At 34.7% G+C, this 14,805-nt stretch overlaps 1 protein-coding gene across 1 annotated transcript in view; it reads left to right on the forward strand.

Moving 5' to 3' along the window:
* Window positions 1-14,805, forward strand: part of LOC111054855 (transcription initiation factor IIA subunit 2) — a 77,012-nt gene that overhangs the window by 7,697 nt on the left and 54,510 nt on the right. Inside the window, exons 2-3 of the mRNA XM_022341969.2 lie at window positions 2,325-2,429; window positions 6,866-6,995. Coding sequence (XP_022197661.1) covers window positions 2,325-2,429; window positions 6,866-6,995 — 235 coding nt within the window. The remainder of the gene's footprint in view (window positions 1-2,324; window positions 2,430-6,865; window positions 6,996-14,805) is intronic.

Consider the following 14,805-nt stretch of genomic DNA (forward strand, 5'->3'; position numbering starts at 1 on the left):
TTCAGTGTACCTATTCTCAAGTCGTTCAAAGTATTCCGTAATCCATTCTTTTGTTTGGCGTTTCCAATATTTTATCCGTTAATCCAGTCCGGCTCCGAGGCTTGTTATTTGTTCTGAAAGCGATTTGTATCTTCACTATCGACTTGCTAGGCCTGACGTAGCTGCTTTGAAGTACTTTTTCGTCTGGCCCCTATCCATCGACCTGTCCGGCTTGGGAGGCCCTACTAGTAGTTAAACTACCGCCGGCATAGCTCTTTGGGTCATTGGGACACGCAAGCTCCACCACCAACTACAAGGTATTGTACTCCCTAGGTGGAGGATTGACCAAAATGTATTCTTTAAACTAGTGGTATAAAGTATAATATTGTATACAAATAATTGTTACTAAAAACAGTGAGCGATGGGCATGTATACTCATCAACCAGGCTTGTAATTATCCCAAGTCACATTACAGGAACTTCTTTTTATAGTATCAGTTCATTTGTTTTTCTTTGAGAAAGTTTCACTGTCATGATGGCCTCAAGATGTCACAGTGATTAATTAGATTAAAATTTTCATCATAGTATAGTATGTATAGTATTCTCAAGTATTTTTTTTTTGCTGTGAGCCTGTGCGTTTTTTTTTGTATAGGCCTAATAGGTATAGCTTCATCAGCATTATTAAATTTTTAGCATTGTAATTTCTTCGTTAGCATTATCAATTGTATATTAATTCATATTCTGACCTGAATTGATACAGAATAAATAAACTGCAACTCACTGCCAACACACAAGGAATCTTATGTTGGCAGTGCCAAGTATTACAGTGATGTTATTGATGCACTTAAGTTACAATCAATGTTATTTATATTGTATTGTAAAAATATGTATTTGTAATTTTTGGCAATAAATTCAATTCAATTCAATTCAATAATACCATAGCTTCAACAAAAACAGCCCTGACAAACCTAAAACTTAATATAAACACCTCCAAAAGTACAGTAATAAATTTCAATACAAGATCAGCAACCGAAAACCAACTAAATAATGATGAAGAGGTGACAGATACAGCTCGATTTTTGGGAATTACACTTGATGCACACCTAACATGGGACAAACACATTGAAAAGTTGGTAGGTAAACTATCCTCAGCCCTCTATGCCATTAAACGTATAAAGGCAATAGCTGACAAAAAAACTGCTCTGATAGCTTACTACTCGCTATTTGCATCACATATGGGCTATGGAATAATAGCTGGGGAGCAGCCCCGCAGACCTACATTGTGCAAGTTCTAATTCTCCAAAAGAAAATAAGAATAAAAAATGGTTTACCACACGATACACACTGCAAACCATACTTCATACAGGATAGGATCCTCACTGTAATATCTCTATACATACTTGAAGCAATCATGCATATAAAAAAATTCAAACCAGACAAGCCACACAGAAGAAATATCCACGAGCACAACACAAGAAGAAAAAATCTGGTGTGGCGCACTCACACAACTTTCCTTGCCGTTATGAAAATTGAACACCTGACGCCAGTGTTCTCGCGCATCTCAAGTCTACTTATAAACAAAGATCTTAGCCAGCTGGTGACAGGACAATAACGCTGGAGACATACGAGGACTGCTATCTCTTCATAGTGGATCATTTGATAGAATAAACAGTTTGCAATTGGATAATCACATTTTCTCGAATTTCGAGCTTATTTTCAATTTTAGGTGAAAATATTACTGAACATGAATTGTAGAGATTTTCATGCTCAATTTTTTCCACACAAAGTTTTTGATTTAAATTGTATCTGAAGCCTGATAATTGAGAATCTGAAATCAAACGTTGCATAGATGGGGCGGAGCTCCTAAAATTTTTACAGATATGGGACTAGTGGCAGTTGATATGGCACACACACACGCACGCACGCACGCACGCACGCACACACGCACGCACACACACACACACACCACACACACACACACACACACACACACACACACACACACACACACACACACACACACACAGACCAATACCCAAAAAACACTTTTTTGGACTCAGGGGACCTTGAAACGTATAGAAATTTAGAAATTGGGGTACCTTAATTTTTTTCGGAAAGCAATACTTTCCTTACCTATGGTAATAGGGTTAGGAAAGTAAAAATGATCTTGAAATTCCTTACAACAGACCAAAAACAGCCAGAATCCTCAGGGTGTAAATTTTTCAACTGTCTACCGGATGTCCTCGAACACATTGAATGTCAAAACCAATGTGACTTGAGAATGTGAACTCCATAGTCGATGTAGTGTTTAATTTATTTGAAAAAACGACATGTTTTTTGTTTCAGTATGGATCAATAACTCCTCAGATTGCATTCAAAGTACTCCTCCAATTCGATAAAGCAATTAATAATGCGCTTGCCACAAGGGTGAAGTCCCGCTTGACTTTCAAGGTAATTATGGTTTCCTGATGACGAATTGCTATTTATCTCTTTATTTTTAACTGAGATTTCATCAGTATTTGCAAAATCAAAGCTTTATAAAATAAATTCAATTTAAAATATTTTGTTGTCTATCTGGGTTTCAACGAAATTTGAAACTTACTAAGTTACAAGGTATTACTTTAATTCTATCACTGTAATAATATTATTACCAATAAATGCGCAATGATGTTGCCATAAATCCATCCTTGCTTGGAAATTCTTTTTTTAAGAATGTAACGAAACAACGATCATTCCTTTTCTGGGCGTTTTTGGCAGAAACAGGAACTGAGGGCAGAACATTTTGATTTGTGTAAAACGTTTTGGAAATACTTTATTTAGTTTGTTCCAATTATTATAAAAAATGTTGTAGAAGGATAAATTTGGAAGACAATTTTTGACCATACAATTCAGTTTAGGTTAGTAAGAGGGTAAACTTATCAAAAGTCCTATCCCTAACCCCTGCGCTAAGGTTGTGGGGGTGGTCCAAAGATGCCATTTTCTTGTTTATTGCATTTATCTCGATAACTATGCTTCTTATAGTCTGTGTAAAATAAGTTGAGACTTAGCCCTCCATCCAAAGAAATTAGCCTACAGGGATGTCAAATCGTGTAAAATTGCAACTTTCTCAAATTTCCAATTAAACGTCATAATTGGATGTATAATATCATCCCCGATATCCTAGTAGTGCTAAAAAAGTTCCAGGGTTGAAGGATTAAAAGGAAATTCAACTTGAATGATAACATTGGTATCATCGCGAAGATTTTTTTCTTTTGAAGATCAGTTCTCTCCGAATGATGGGGCGTCGTAATGCGTAATAATTTCATATCAAATTAACGGGTAGAAATGTCTCCTTTCTATTGGTGTCTGGATAATTTTTATCCGACCTATAGTTATTTTTCAATTAAAGATTATGTTTGTCAATGTCGAGACATTTCGTGCAGAAAGCATGAAATTTTTGACATGCTAGAAACTTTTTTGTTTCAAAAGATAAGTAGGTGGTGAAAGCGAGAAAGTTTCTCAGAAATAATTTTTCCAATAATTAAAACGTAAGAACGTATTTTGGCCTCTGAGGAGTTTCAAAGTCAAGGATAGCGGCTGAATTGTGTGCCACCATTATGCTATCAATAGCTGGGATCAACAAAAACAAAATACAAGAATCAAGAATTTTATTGGCCATAAAACAACATTACAAAAATGTAAGCAATAGGCTTCGTCAATAATAAGTAAAATATCACAAGTTGGAATATAAAAACCAATAAAATTACAAATACACATTGAAATATTGTAGTAAAATATCAAAAGTTGGACTATAGAAACAAACAAATTTACACATATACATTGAAATATTCCAGGTACTCATTAACAGAATAGAAAGCTTCAGACTTAAGCCATTTATCAACAGCAATACATAACAAAGGCAAAGAGCATTGGTGCAGCTATTAGATATGCTCTGGCTAAGGCGAAATGCAATACATGGTAGAGTAAAATAAAGTTATTTGAGACTGTCGTATTACCGGGAGTATTATATTCAACTCTGAAATATGGGGTCTAGAAAAAATTCAATGTCAATTTGTCAAATGTTTACTTTCCTTGAATAGCGGCGGCACTCCTGACTGGGCAATCCGTATTGAGACAGCAAGATTCAAATTGGCTCTCATTGTGTTCTGCAAAGCCGTCAAATAGTTGATTCGAATACTGGAAATGTCAAATAGTAGATGCCCTAGGAAGTGATACGATATTATGGTATCAGAATTAGCGCGGGGAGGAATTGATAATTCAAAGCTCATATTCAATTGGGAACATTCACTAAAAAGCCAGTTTTTCAATGCCTCTGCAGAAAATTTGTGGACGAATTATAGTATTGATGTGAACGCTTTGAAACAACGCTATGAGGAGCTTATAGAAGCATTTTGTGGTAATCTGTACAACTTAGATGTAGGTAGAGCCATCGATTTCAATCCTCTCCCAGATACACGCAGTTGAATCCAAATTTCATTTTAGGTGAGCAGTTCAGATTTAGATTGGCCTTTTCGAAGATTCGTTGTTCATCCCAACTAAGATTGGCTAGCGACCTGAGTCAGGGATACCTGATCAGAGATACCTGTATGTTGAAGGGAAGGGTATTTGGATAAATTGCAAAGAGCACTGTCCAATCTGCAACTTTAGAACTGATGAGACGGTAGAACATTTTTTATTAGTATGTCCCATGTATTGCCACATCAGGAGGCAATTCACTGCCAAATTTACTCAGAATATTGTAAATGACGCAGATAAAATAATGGTACTGCTATCCAAATTGAGTGTAGAAAAATAAATTCCGTGTACAATTATACAGAAGAGGCGCTCAAAATAAGATCAGATATACTAAGCGTAACAGGTTGAGCCGGCAGTGAGCCTTTTTAACAATAGCAACAATTTAATCATGACGTTTCACTCAATTGTGTTATCCTGTTTGTTTTGTTTTTCCAATAGTGTGGTTACCTCGTACCATACATGTGGCGTTTATGTTCCAAATTTCACTGTTAACTCAAGGCGGTATTCCTAATATCGTGATTTTTCGTGGATTAGGACTCCTATTCCTATTTTTTCGTGAAGCTATATGTGACGTTGGTTGTCTCTCATACTGTCCGGTTCTTATACTCTCACTCCGCCAAAACAGCAATAATAGACAGTAGTCGACAGTACAGTAATCGACTTTAGTTAACAAAAAAAATGGCTTGAAATTTGGAACATAAACGACCTATACCATGGGATATCTTCTTATATTATCTTTTTTCTATGTTCGTACCCTGCCCTCATAGTCATTTGTTTCGGGAATCAGGCAACCATTTTTTTTTAATTGCTCCAAGCATGAAAAACTATTGTTGGATTCAATCTGAAAGACCCTCACAGTCGACTGTAGTTTTGTATCAAGCTAATAATATGTATGGATGAGTACATGAATTATTTACGTAGTAAATGCTAGTATCTATAGATTATAATGCTAGTATTTACAGTCATTATAAACAAAGGAAACAGCAAAAGCGTTCGGATCGGGAGAAAATCGTCCTTAGGAGGGCTGCTACATAGGTTTTGCGAGTCGACAACAATGGCATTGCTAGATGAAATCTCACCTTACAATCAAAATTTTAAATTTTTAGCTATTCATATTGATTCTAGTCTTAACTGGCAATCTCATGTGGATCACACTTGTTCTAAACTATGTTCAGTGATTTTTATTTTTTAAAAAACCATCCCGCTATTGTACTTTCAATATAATTAAATGTATATATGTTGCTTTATTTTAGATATGGAGTAACAGTTTGGGGCAATTCTTCTAAAAGAAATGTAAGAAAAATATTCACTTTGCAAAAAAGCCATTAGATGTATGTGTAAACTGACGAGATATCAGTCCTATCGTGACTATTTTAAAATTAAAAGTATTCTCACATTTTCATCTTTGTTCGTATACAAGACTGTCCTTAGCACTGTTGATAATAACTTTGTACCCACTAATAGCAATATCGACAGTCATAGAACAAGAACTGCTGCTAACTATAATTTACCTAATGTTAATTTAGCGATAGCAAAGCATTTTTACAATAGGCTCCCAGATGAAATAAAATCTATTGAAACAAATAAAAATGCATTTAAAGCCCAAGTAAAGAAATATTTATTGAATGGTGGCTTCTATTGCATAAAGGAATACATGGATGATTAGTGGATGCATTTCAATAATATTGTGTACTTATCAATTAATAGCTGTGGTTGATAACTTATTGTACTTTTGTGTTTTGTACTTTGTGACATTGATCATTCTCATTTATTTCATTTGTTTTTGTAATTGACGTTTGCTATATCTGTAATATTGTACAGCTTTTCATGCAATAAAAATATCATTTATGAAAAGTGTGACTACATTGTTTATAACAATATAAGTAGCCTCCATATGAAAAAATGTCATACTTCTTGATGGTAAGGTGAGATTTGATCTAGCAACGCCATTGTTGTTGAGTTGCAAAACTTGTTAATTATGTAGTAGCCCTCGTATGGACGATTTTCTGCGGAGCTGAGCCAAACGCTTGTGTCGCGGGTCGGCTTGGCGCTTATAGCCTTTTTTCAACCGAGCTTTCTTAGCCTCATCTAACAGATAGCCTACTGCATAAGCAGACATTTCGAAAAATCATTATTGACTGCATGATATGCGGGTATTGAACAACTATCTTTCTATAATTTGACACTTGAAAATGGAATCATTCCCAAATCTAGACGTGTCTGTAAAAAAGAAAAGGATACTTTAGGAAAAGAAGAGAAAGGATCTTCTTATCAGATTGAAAGCAAAAAACAATTATTTTTGAATGTACAATAGTTCGTATTACTTCAGGGTAGTTCTTGTTATCTTTCAGTAATATTTGTTTTCATTTCAGGCCGGAAAACTGAATACCTACAGATTCTGTGATAATGTATGGACTTTCATGTTGAATGATGTCGAGTTCAGGGAAGTTCAAGAAGTCGCTCGAGTTGACAAGGTCAAAATTGTTGCTTGTGATGGAAAGAGTAAGTATTTCACTAATCTGACATTCGTCATTGTTATTTACTGTAAGAACTATGACAGTTTTTTATTGAATGAATTGAATTGAATTTATTTATTTCCATAAAATAATACAACATATTATAGAATATAATACATACACAGGGTATGGTAACTACAAAAATTCAAATTAATTAAATAACGCAATACATAATAGTGGGAATTATCCCCATTACTTTGATAAAACCATTATTACTATTACTAAATACTATTATTATTACTAGCAAGACCCGTGCTTCGCAAGGATCTATTTTAAAACTTGACAAAATGAAAACTTGATGTAATGAAATTTTGAAGAATTGAGAATAGGCCTTTAACCATCCTTGGTTATTTAAGAATCTATAAGCAAAATTTCAAGTTAATTAGTCCAGTAGTTCAGACGTGATGATGCGTCAAACATAATTTTCCTATCCCGTACGTTCATAAGCCAGCTCTTTACTTTATATAATTATTATAGATATAGTTAACGACTGCAAGAGATAGGACTGTGGAACAGAATAGTGGTGAAACTATGACAGCGCCAGAAGTGTCTCAAACACAATAGTAGGTACTACATGAACTTTTTGAAAGTGATTTGAAAAAATGTTAAAACAAAAAACTGAATTATCACCTAATTATATAAAATTATCACCTAAAGAAAGAGAGTATATATATATTGTATAGTATATATGTATAGTATTCATATTGCATTCATTAATTACTGAAGAATGAAAGAATAATTTACAATTTTTTAAATTTAGCTTAGCTTATATTCATCCTAAAATGGAAAGAATAATTATGGAATTATGTGTGATTCATCGTACATTTCCTGGACCATATATCGACAATCTACAGCTATGAAAACATTGAATATTTTTCTTTGAAACACTGATATAACCTTTTTTTTTAATTGTAAACTTTACTGATAGATATTACCACCAATTGATTGAGAAGAATAATATGTCTTTGGAATAATGAATGCTGCATGACTAAGCACATAGGAAGTCCGTATTGAGATGAACATGTTGATTGTCAGATAAATTTCATGATTCACCAAATAAAGTCAAGTGTAACATGATATACATTGGCGGTGCGTAGTTCGCTGGGTAAGCTAGTTGTAAATTAAGCTTTATTATTAATAGACAACGCTGAAAAAGACAGGCTCAATCACCAGGAATACTATAAATCTGTAGAACGTTTACCACGTAAAACACGTGGTAAGCTCGCGCTCTCAATCAACGCAAAATCAATTCGATCAGCTAATTGATGAAATTGTTTTAAGCTTTCCAATGATTACAACATATGTTAGAATATCATGTGTCAATTATCTCAGTTCCATATGGAGTTCACCTTACCATAAGCTTACTTAATAGGATCCTTTTTCATCCTTTGAAACCCTTAGAGGCAAAATATCTCAAAATCCGTTCTTAGTGCGCGTCTAGCATGTTTGAAGAATATTTATGCAAAGTTTTAAGCCTGTAGGCCAATTAGTTTGAGCTGTAGTGTGATTTTACATAAAAATTTTCGAAAAGTGTCCTCTCCTGAACCCCCCTGTGCTCCTGATTGGAATTTTTCTGCATAGATCTGATTTTTTTCGTACCTGAACGAAAAAGTTCCTCATGACTTTGCTGTGCAATGAACGGTTGAAAAGTGAAAATTTTGGGGGGCCCAGCTCCCTCAGGGGGGGGGGGCAGATTTCTGAAAATCCTTTTGTAGTGGAAGTTTTGAGGCTACAATAAACAATTGTGCGAAATTTCAAGTTTTTAGGCTTAGTAGTTTGGGCTGTGGTGTGGTTTCAGTTGGTCGGGGCTTAGCCTTTTAGATATAGGTAGAAGAAGAGAAAGAAGAGAAAGAAGAAGAAGAAGAAGAAGAAGAAGAAGAAGAGAAGAAGAAGAGAAGAAGAAGAAGAAGAAAAAGAAGAAGAAGAAGCAGCAGCAGCAGCAGAAGAAGAAGAAGCAGCAGAAGAAGAAGAAGAAGAAGAAGAAGAAAAAGAATAAAAAGAAGAAGGAAAAGAAGAAGAAGATAGATTATTATGTTGCTTTGGCCTGTGATCTGTACAAATGTCCTGTAACAACTAAAGGTGCGTCCACACATGCCGAACCAAAACTCGAACCGCGCAGCAAACCGTGCATTCCTCCGAACATCTTGCCTTTCAACGAACATGAGCATATGTTTCATAATGTTAAAAATCAGCTGTCAATCATTCGCCGTACCGTACTCCGAACCATTCGCCGTGCCGCTTGTTCTAACTGCTCGCCTCACCTCACTCCGAACGCTGAACTTTTCAGCCAATCAGAGCCCTCGATTACAATTCGCCGTGCAGCTCGCTCCACAATATTCTGGCAATCCATCACAAGTGGAAAACATGCGAACATGAATACAGTATGGGCAATTTTTTATTTGATTAAATTCATGTTTTGAAGAATTCATTGTTACGAATGATAAATTGATAGGAGCTTACAAATATTTTCTAATTCAAATGAAATAACTTCTGAAAAGAATGATGATTGGATAAATACCAATATTGAATTATTGTTGTCCAAGAACTCAGTACATCGACAATTCATTCAACTAATTCTGTATTGATGAAATTATAATCATTTTCTCTATTGATAATCAATTTCATCAACTAACTGAAAAATACTGAAAAAACTACTTCAATTTCCATGAATTTATTAATAGATCTATATAAATCTAAAGTGTAGGTCATATCTAAATTCACAAAGAGTTCGATTCTTGTTGGCAAGATAGATGTTATTCAATGCAGAAATCATTGTTATTTTACTAAAAGATAGGATAAAATGAATAGTTCTCTTCCAGGGGGAGTTTTGACAACCAACAAAACTAATTTTTCATTTGAAGAAATAATATCAAAAAGGTGCATAGGACCTTACTTTTTTGTTCAGCTTGCCAAAATACCCCTCATTTCAATATTAAAATTTTCGACTGACTGTACAGTGAGTCAATCATTCTATCAAGGCTTGAATAATTTTGAAATTTTAATTAAATAAAAATGGTAGAGAATAATTATCATGTAGATATCAACACCTTTATTTAAAGACATATTAACTGCATGCGTTCTCATATTGCCGATACAGCATTGATGAAACTGTAGACGTTTATTTAGCAGTCTCAAAAAACTGTTCTAGCTGAAAAATTAATAATACATGCCACGTGTAGGCTTATACATTCCATCAGGAAAACGAAGTTCAAAACTATGGTTCTCCTAAACATATGTTTTTGAGATAATTTCTTTGATGCAGCTGTTTCACATTCACCATTACAAATTATACAGAGTTTGTGAAAATGAAAATTGATTACCAAAACAATACTATTATTATATCAATGATAATAATTAATTATTAAAACAATACTTTTATAATATCAATAATAATAATAATATTATTAAACATATTTATCAATTATCAGAACAATATTATTGAGGTTGATTGGAATCAGGTAGAAAGCAATAATAGAACAGATGTTCTTTTTACTTTCCTTGCTCTATTACCCTATTACCATTGGAAAGTATTGCTTTCCAAAAAAAATTAAGGTACCCCAATTTCAAGTTTTCTATACGTTTCAAGGTCCCCTGAGTCCAAAAACATGATTTTTGGGTATTGGTCTGTGTGTGTGTATGTGTGTGTGTGTGTGTGTATGTGTGTATGTGTGTGTGTGTGTATGTATGTCTGTGAACACGATAACTCCATTCCTAATTGACCGATTGACTTGAAATTTTAAACTTAAGGTCCTTATACCATGAGGACCCGACAATAAGAAATTCAAAAAAATTCATTTCAAGATGGCGGAAAAAATGGCGGATAATTACTAAAAAACCATGTTTTTCACGTTTTTCTCGAAAATGGCTCTAACGATTTTCTTCAAATTTATACCATGGATAGCTATTTATAAGCCCTATCAACTGACATGAGTCTCATTTCTGGAAAAATTCCAGGAGCTCCGTAATATTATTGAGAAAAATGGCGGATAATCACTAAAACACCATGTTTTTCACGGTTTTCTCGAAAACGGCTCAAACGATTTTCTTAAAATTCATACCATGGATAGCTATTCATAAGCCCTATCAACTGACATGAGTCTCATTTCTGGAAAAATTTCAGGAGCTCCGTAATATTATTGAGAAAAATGGCGGATAATCACTAAAAAAACATGTGTTTCACGATTTTCTCAAAAATGACTTGACCGATTTTTTTCAAATTCATACCCTGTATAGTTATTTATCGGCTCTATTAACTGGAATGAGTCTCCTTTCTGAGAAACTAATGGGGGGTCCACCCCATCCTTGAGAAATGGACTTTGTAGCCTCCATCTCGTTCATGAGGTAGGTAGGTAGGTAGAGCAGTTCATAAAAAGAACACATAGTCGAGATATTTCATCTGTAGAACAGCTGTTTTGACGACTTTTAAAAAATATCGAATTTCACAATTTACACAAAGGAAAAAGTACTCTGAAAACAACTATACACATATACAGAAGTCTGATCGTAGTTTCAAATATGTTGCCGCCAATCGTCATTATGTTATTCCCCTAAATCATTCTCGTTTAAGAATGAGGCTTATAGTTCAATGAGCAAGGAAAGTTGTGTGAGTGTACCACACCAGATTTTTTGAATTTCTATCATATTATTTTGTTATTTCCAATGATTGCAACATATGTTAGAATATCACATGTCAATAAATAAATATTATCTCACATATGGCACTCACCTTACCATGTTCATAACCTTACTTAATAAGATCCTTTTTCATCCTTTGAAACCCTTAGAGGCAAAATATCTCAAAATCCGTTCTTAGTGCGCGTCTAGCATGTTTGAAGAATATTTTTGCAAAGTTTCAAGTCTGTAGGACAATTAGTTTAAGCTGTAGTGTGATTTTACATCAAAATTTTCGAAAAATGCCCTCTCCTGGACCCCCCTGTGCTCCTGATCGAAATTTTTCGGCATAGATCTAATGTTTTTTCGTATCTGAACAAAAAAGTTCCTCATGACTTTGCTGTGCAATGAGCGGTTAAAAAGTACAAAATTTTGGGGGGGCCCCAGCTCCCTCAGGGGGGCAAATTTCTGAAAATCCTCTCTTAGTGGATGTTTTCAGGCTACCATAAACAATCGCGCAAAATCTCAAGTTTTTAGGCTCAGTAGTTTGGGCTGTGGTGTGATTTCAGTCTGTAGGGGCTTAGCCTTTTATAAGTATAGAGATAAATTATAGATCTATTAATATTATACGGAAATGTATTATTAAGGTAGGCGCACACAGATCGTCATCGGACGGACGGCACGCATCGGACGGATCGGATTATTAGATTTGATGCATTTTTTCAATTGGAGTGCACATACCTATCCGCATCCGTATAGGTATGCGCACTCCAATTGGAAACAATGCATCAAATCTAATCATCCGATGCGTGCCGTCCGTCCGATGACGATCTGTGTGCGCCTACCTTTATGGTGAATGTGCAGCATACCAATACCCTGATAATGAAATAGTAATTGCCCACTTAGACTAAAAAAGTCTGTTTGTGGGTCTATGAGTCCAGCACTTTGCCAATCCAAAATTAATTTTATTGCTCTAATTATTAAATTAATGTTTAATGTTGAATCAACTAAAACCATCCCTACACCCTCCCCCCCAAATCATCACACACACACTCTCTCGCCCCCCCCCCCAGTCATCTCACACACCCACACACGTCAGCTGTGGAGAATCAACATGCAGCACACAGAGAGTGAATTGAGAAACGAAATAATTGTAGCTGGAGATTCCATAATAGATCCATGAATTATTCTAGATAGAGAAATAGATTTATTAAAAATATATTGTTGATAATAACTATAATAATAATATATAAATTTCAGAAAAGGAGAACAAAAAATAAATAAAATGCAATTGAAACTACGGTTGGTAAATCGATTTCAGAACACGTTCACACTGATCCTCATCCAAAGTCGTCAACCAGTTTGATATTATTCTTTTATATTTGGATATACCGTAGGCCCCAAGCTGACTTATTGGGAGTGGAACATTTGACATAGGTAGGAGATATTCATATCATAGGCTGACCGAATGTTTCGTGGAAGGCCAGAATGGTGAAAACGGGCGCCCCTTGTAAAATAGTTGTGGTTATCTTTTGGGTTGAAATGCATTTCATTTTTGTGCATTTACATAAGAACTGTTTTAATAAAAAGCTGTCTGATTCTGAAAACAGGAAATATCATAAATAACTGATTAGATGGGAATCTTCTACATAGTCCAAGGCCAGATTCAATTATTGCTTACCACCCCAAAGAATAATTCCATAAGACAGAATTGACTGAGCATTTATGCAAAATAAACAATTCTTAGTTGGTTGATATCGAGAACTATCCTAAGTTGACTAAACACAAAAATAATTTTTCTTAGTCTGCTATTTAAGTACCTTACATGATTTCTCCAAGTCAATTTGCTGTCTAAGTAAACACCTAACTATTTGTAATTGTTTACGGATTCAATTAACTCACAGCCGCAGTCGTTTCCCCAATCAGACCCACAAGAATGCAGTCTCAGTTCCATGTTAATTGGAGGAGCTTGACGTTCATGTAAGAGAATTGGCTTGTATTTTGTTTTCTTTACATTCATGCAGAGAATATTAGCATCAAACCAATTTTTTAATTGCATCAGCTCCTTTGTTGCCAGTCTGTACACTTGTTTGCCTAGTCTGCCCAATCTGCCCAACTGACACCCTCAAAATAGACTGCTGCATCATCAGCAAACAACATCATTTTGCCTTCCATATTTTCCTGGATGATGTTGTTAATGTAGACCAAGAACAGAATTGGACCCAGGGTACTGCCCTGAACTACACCGTACTTGATATCTTTAACGTTACTTCTGACAACCTCAATTGACACAACCTGGCGACGGTTTGACAAAAAACTTTCGACCCATTTGTGTGCAGTACCAGTTAAGCCAATGGCTGTTAACTTATCTAGCAATATTGAATGATCAATTGATTCAAATGCCTTTTGGTGGTCAATGAACAACAGGAGAATGAATTTCTTATTATTAATGCCCTTTCTTAGATAATCTCTCAATTGGAAAAAAAACAATTTGAAGAGTTCCGGCCATCCCTAAATCCAAATTGATTACTTATTAGTATATTGCTCTTTTTAAGATAATCAATGAACTGCTTCTTGAAGCACTTCTCAATAATCTTTCATATAAAACTGAGTAGATTATTTGGACGATAATTATTAAATTCATGTTTAATCCCTGTTTTATATAGAGGGATGACCTTTTCTAATTTGAGGATATCTGGGAAAGTACCAGTGGTAAAACTTCTATTAATGATGTGCTTAAGCGGATAGAGTATGATGTCAATATTATCTTTAAGAAGTCTTGCCGGTATATAATCAATTCCAGGAGCAGATCCACCACGAAGCTCCAAGGTACAATTTTTTATATCTACCTCACTCACCTGCTGCAGAACGAAAATTGAATTGCTTGGAGGAAAATTCATTTGTGTTTGGTTCAAATGCTGACTATTTTGTTTAATCACATCTGCCAGAGCTTCTCCTACTTGCAAAAAGTAATTATTAAAGGAATTTGTCACATCAGATATTGATGAACATACTGTTCTGTCTGGCTGCCATTTATGAAATTTTGAATTGGAAATGAATTTTTTTTTTGGTTTGATTGCCAGATATCTCATTAATTGTTTTCCATAATTTTCTCGGCTCTGGTGTGGTCAATACTCTATGTCTGTAGTAGTTTATTTTTGTAATTTTCAAAAGTCTGTTTAGAG

This window comes from Nilaparvata lugens, chromosome 4, assembly GCF_014356525.2.
Source record: "Nilaparvata lugens isolate BPH chromosome 4, ASM1435652v1, whole genome shotgun sequence".
NCBI lineage: Eukaryota > Metazoa > Arthropoda > Insecta > Hemiptera > Delphacidae > Nilaparvata > Nilaparvata lugens.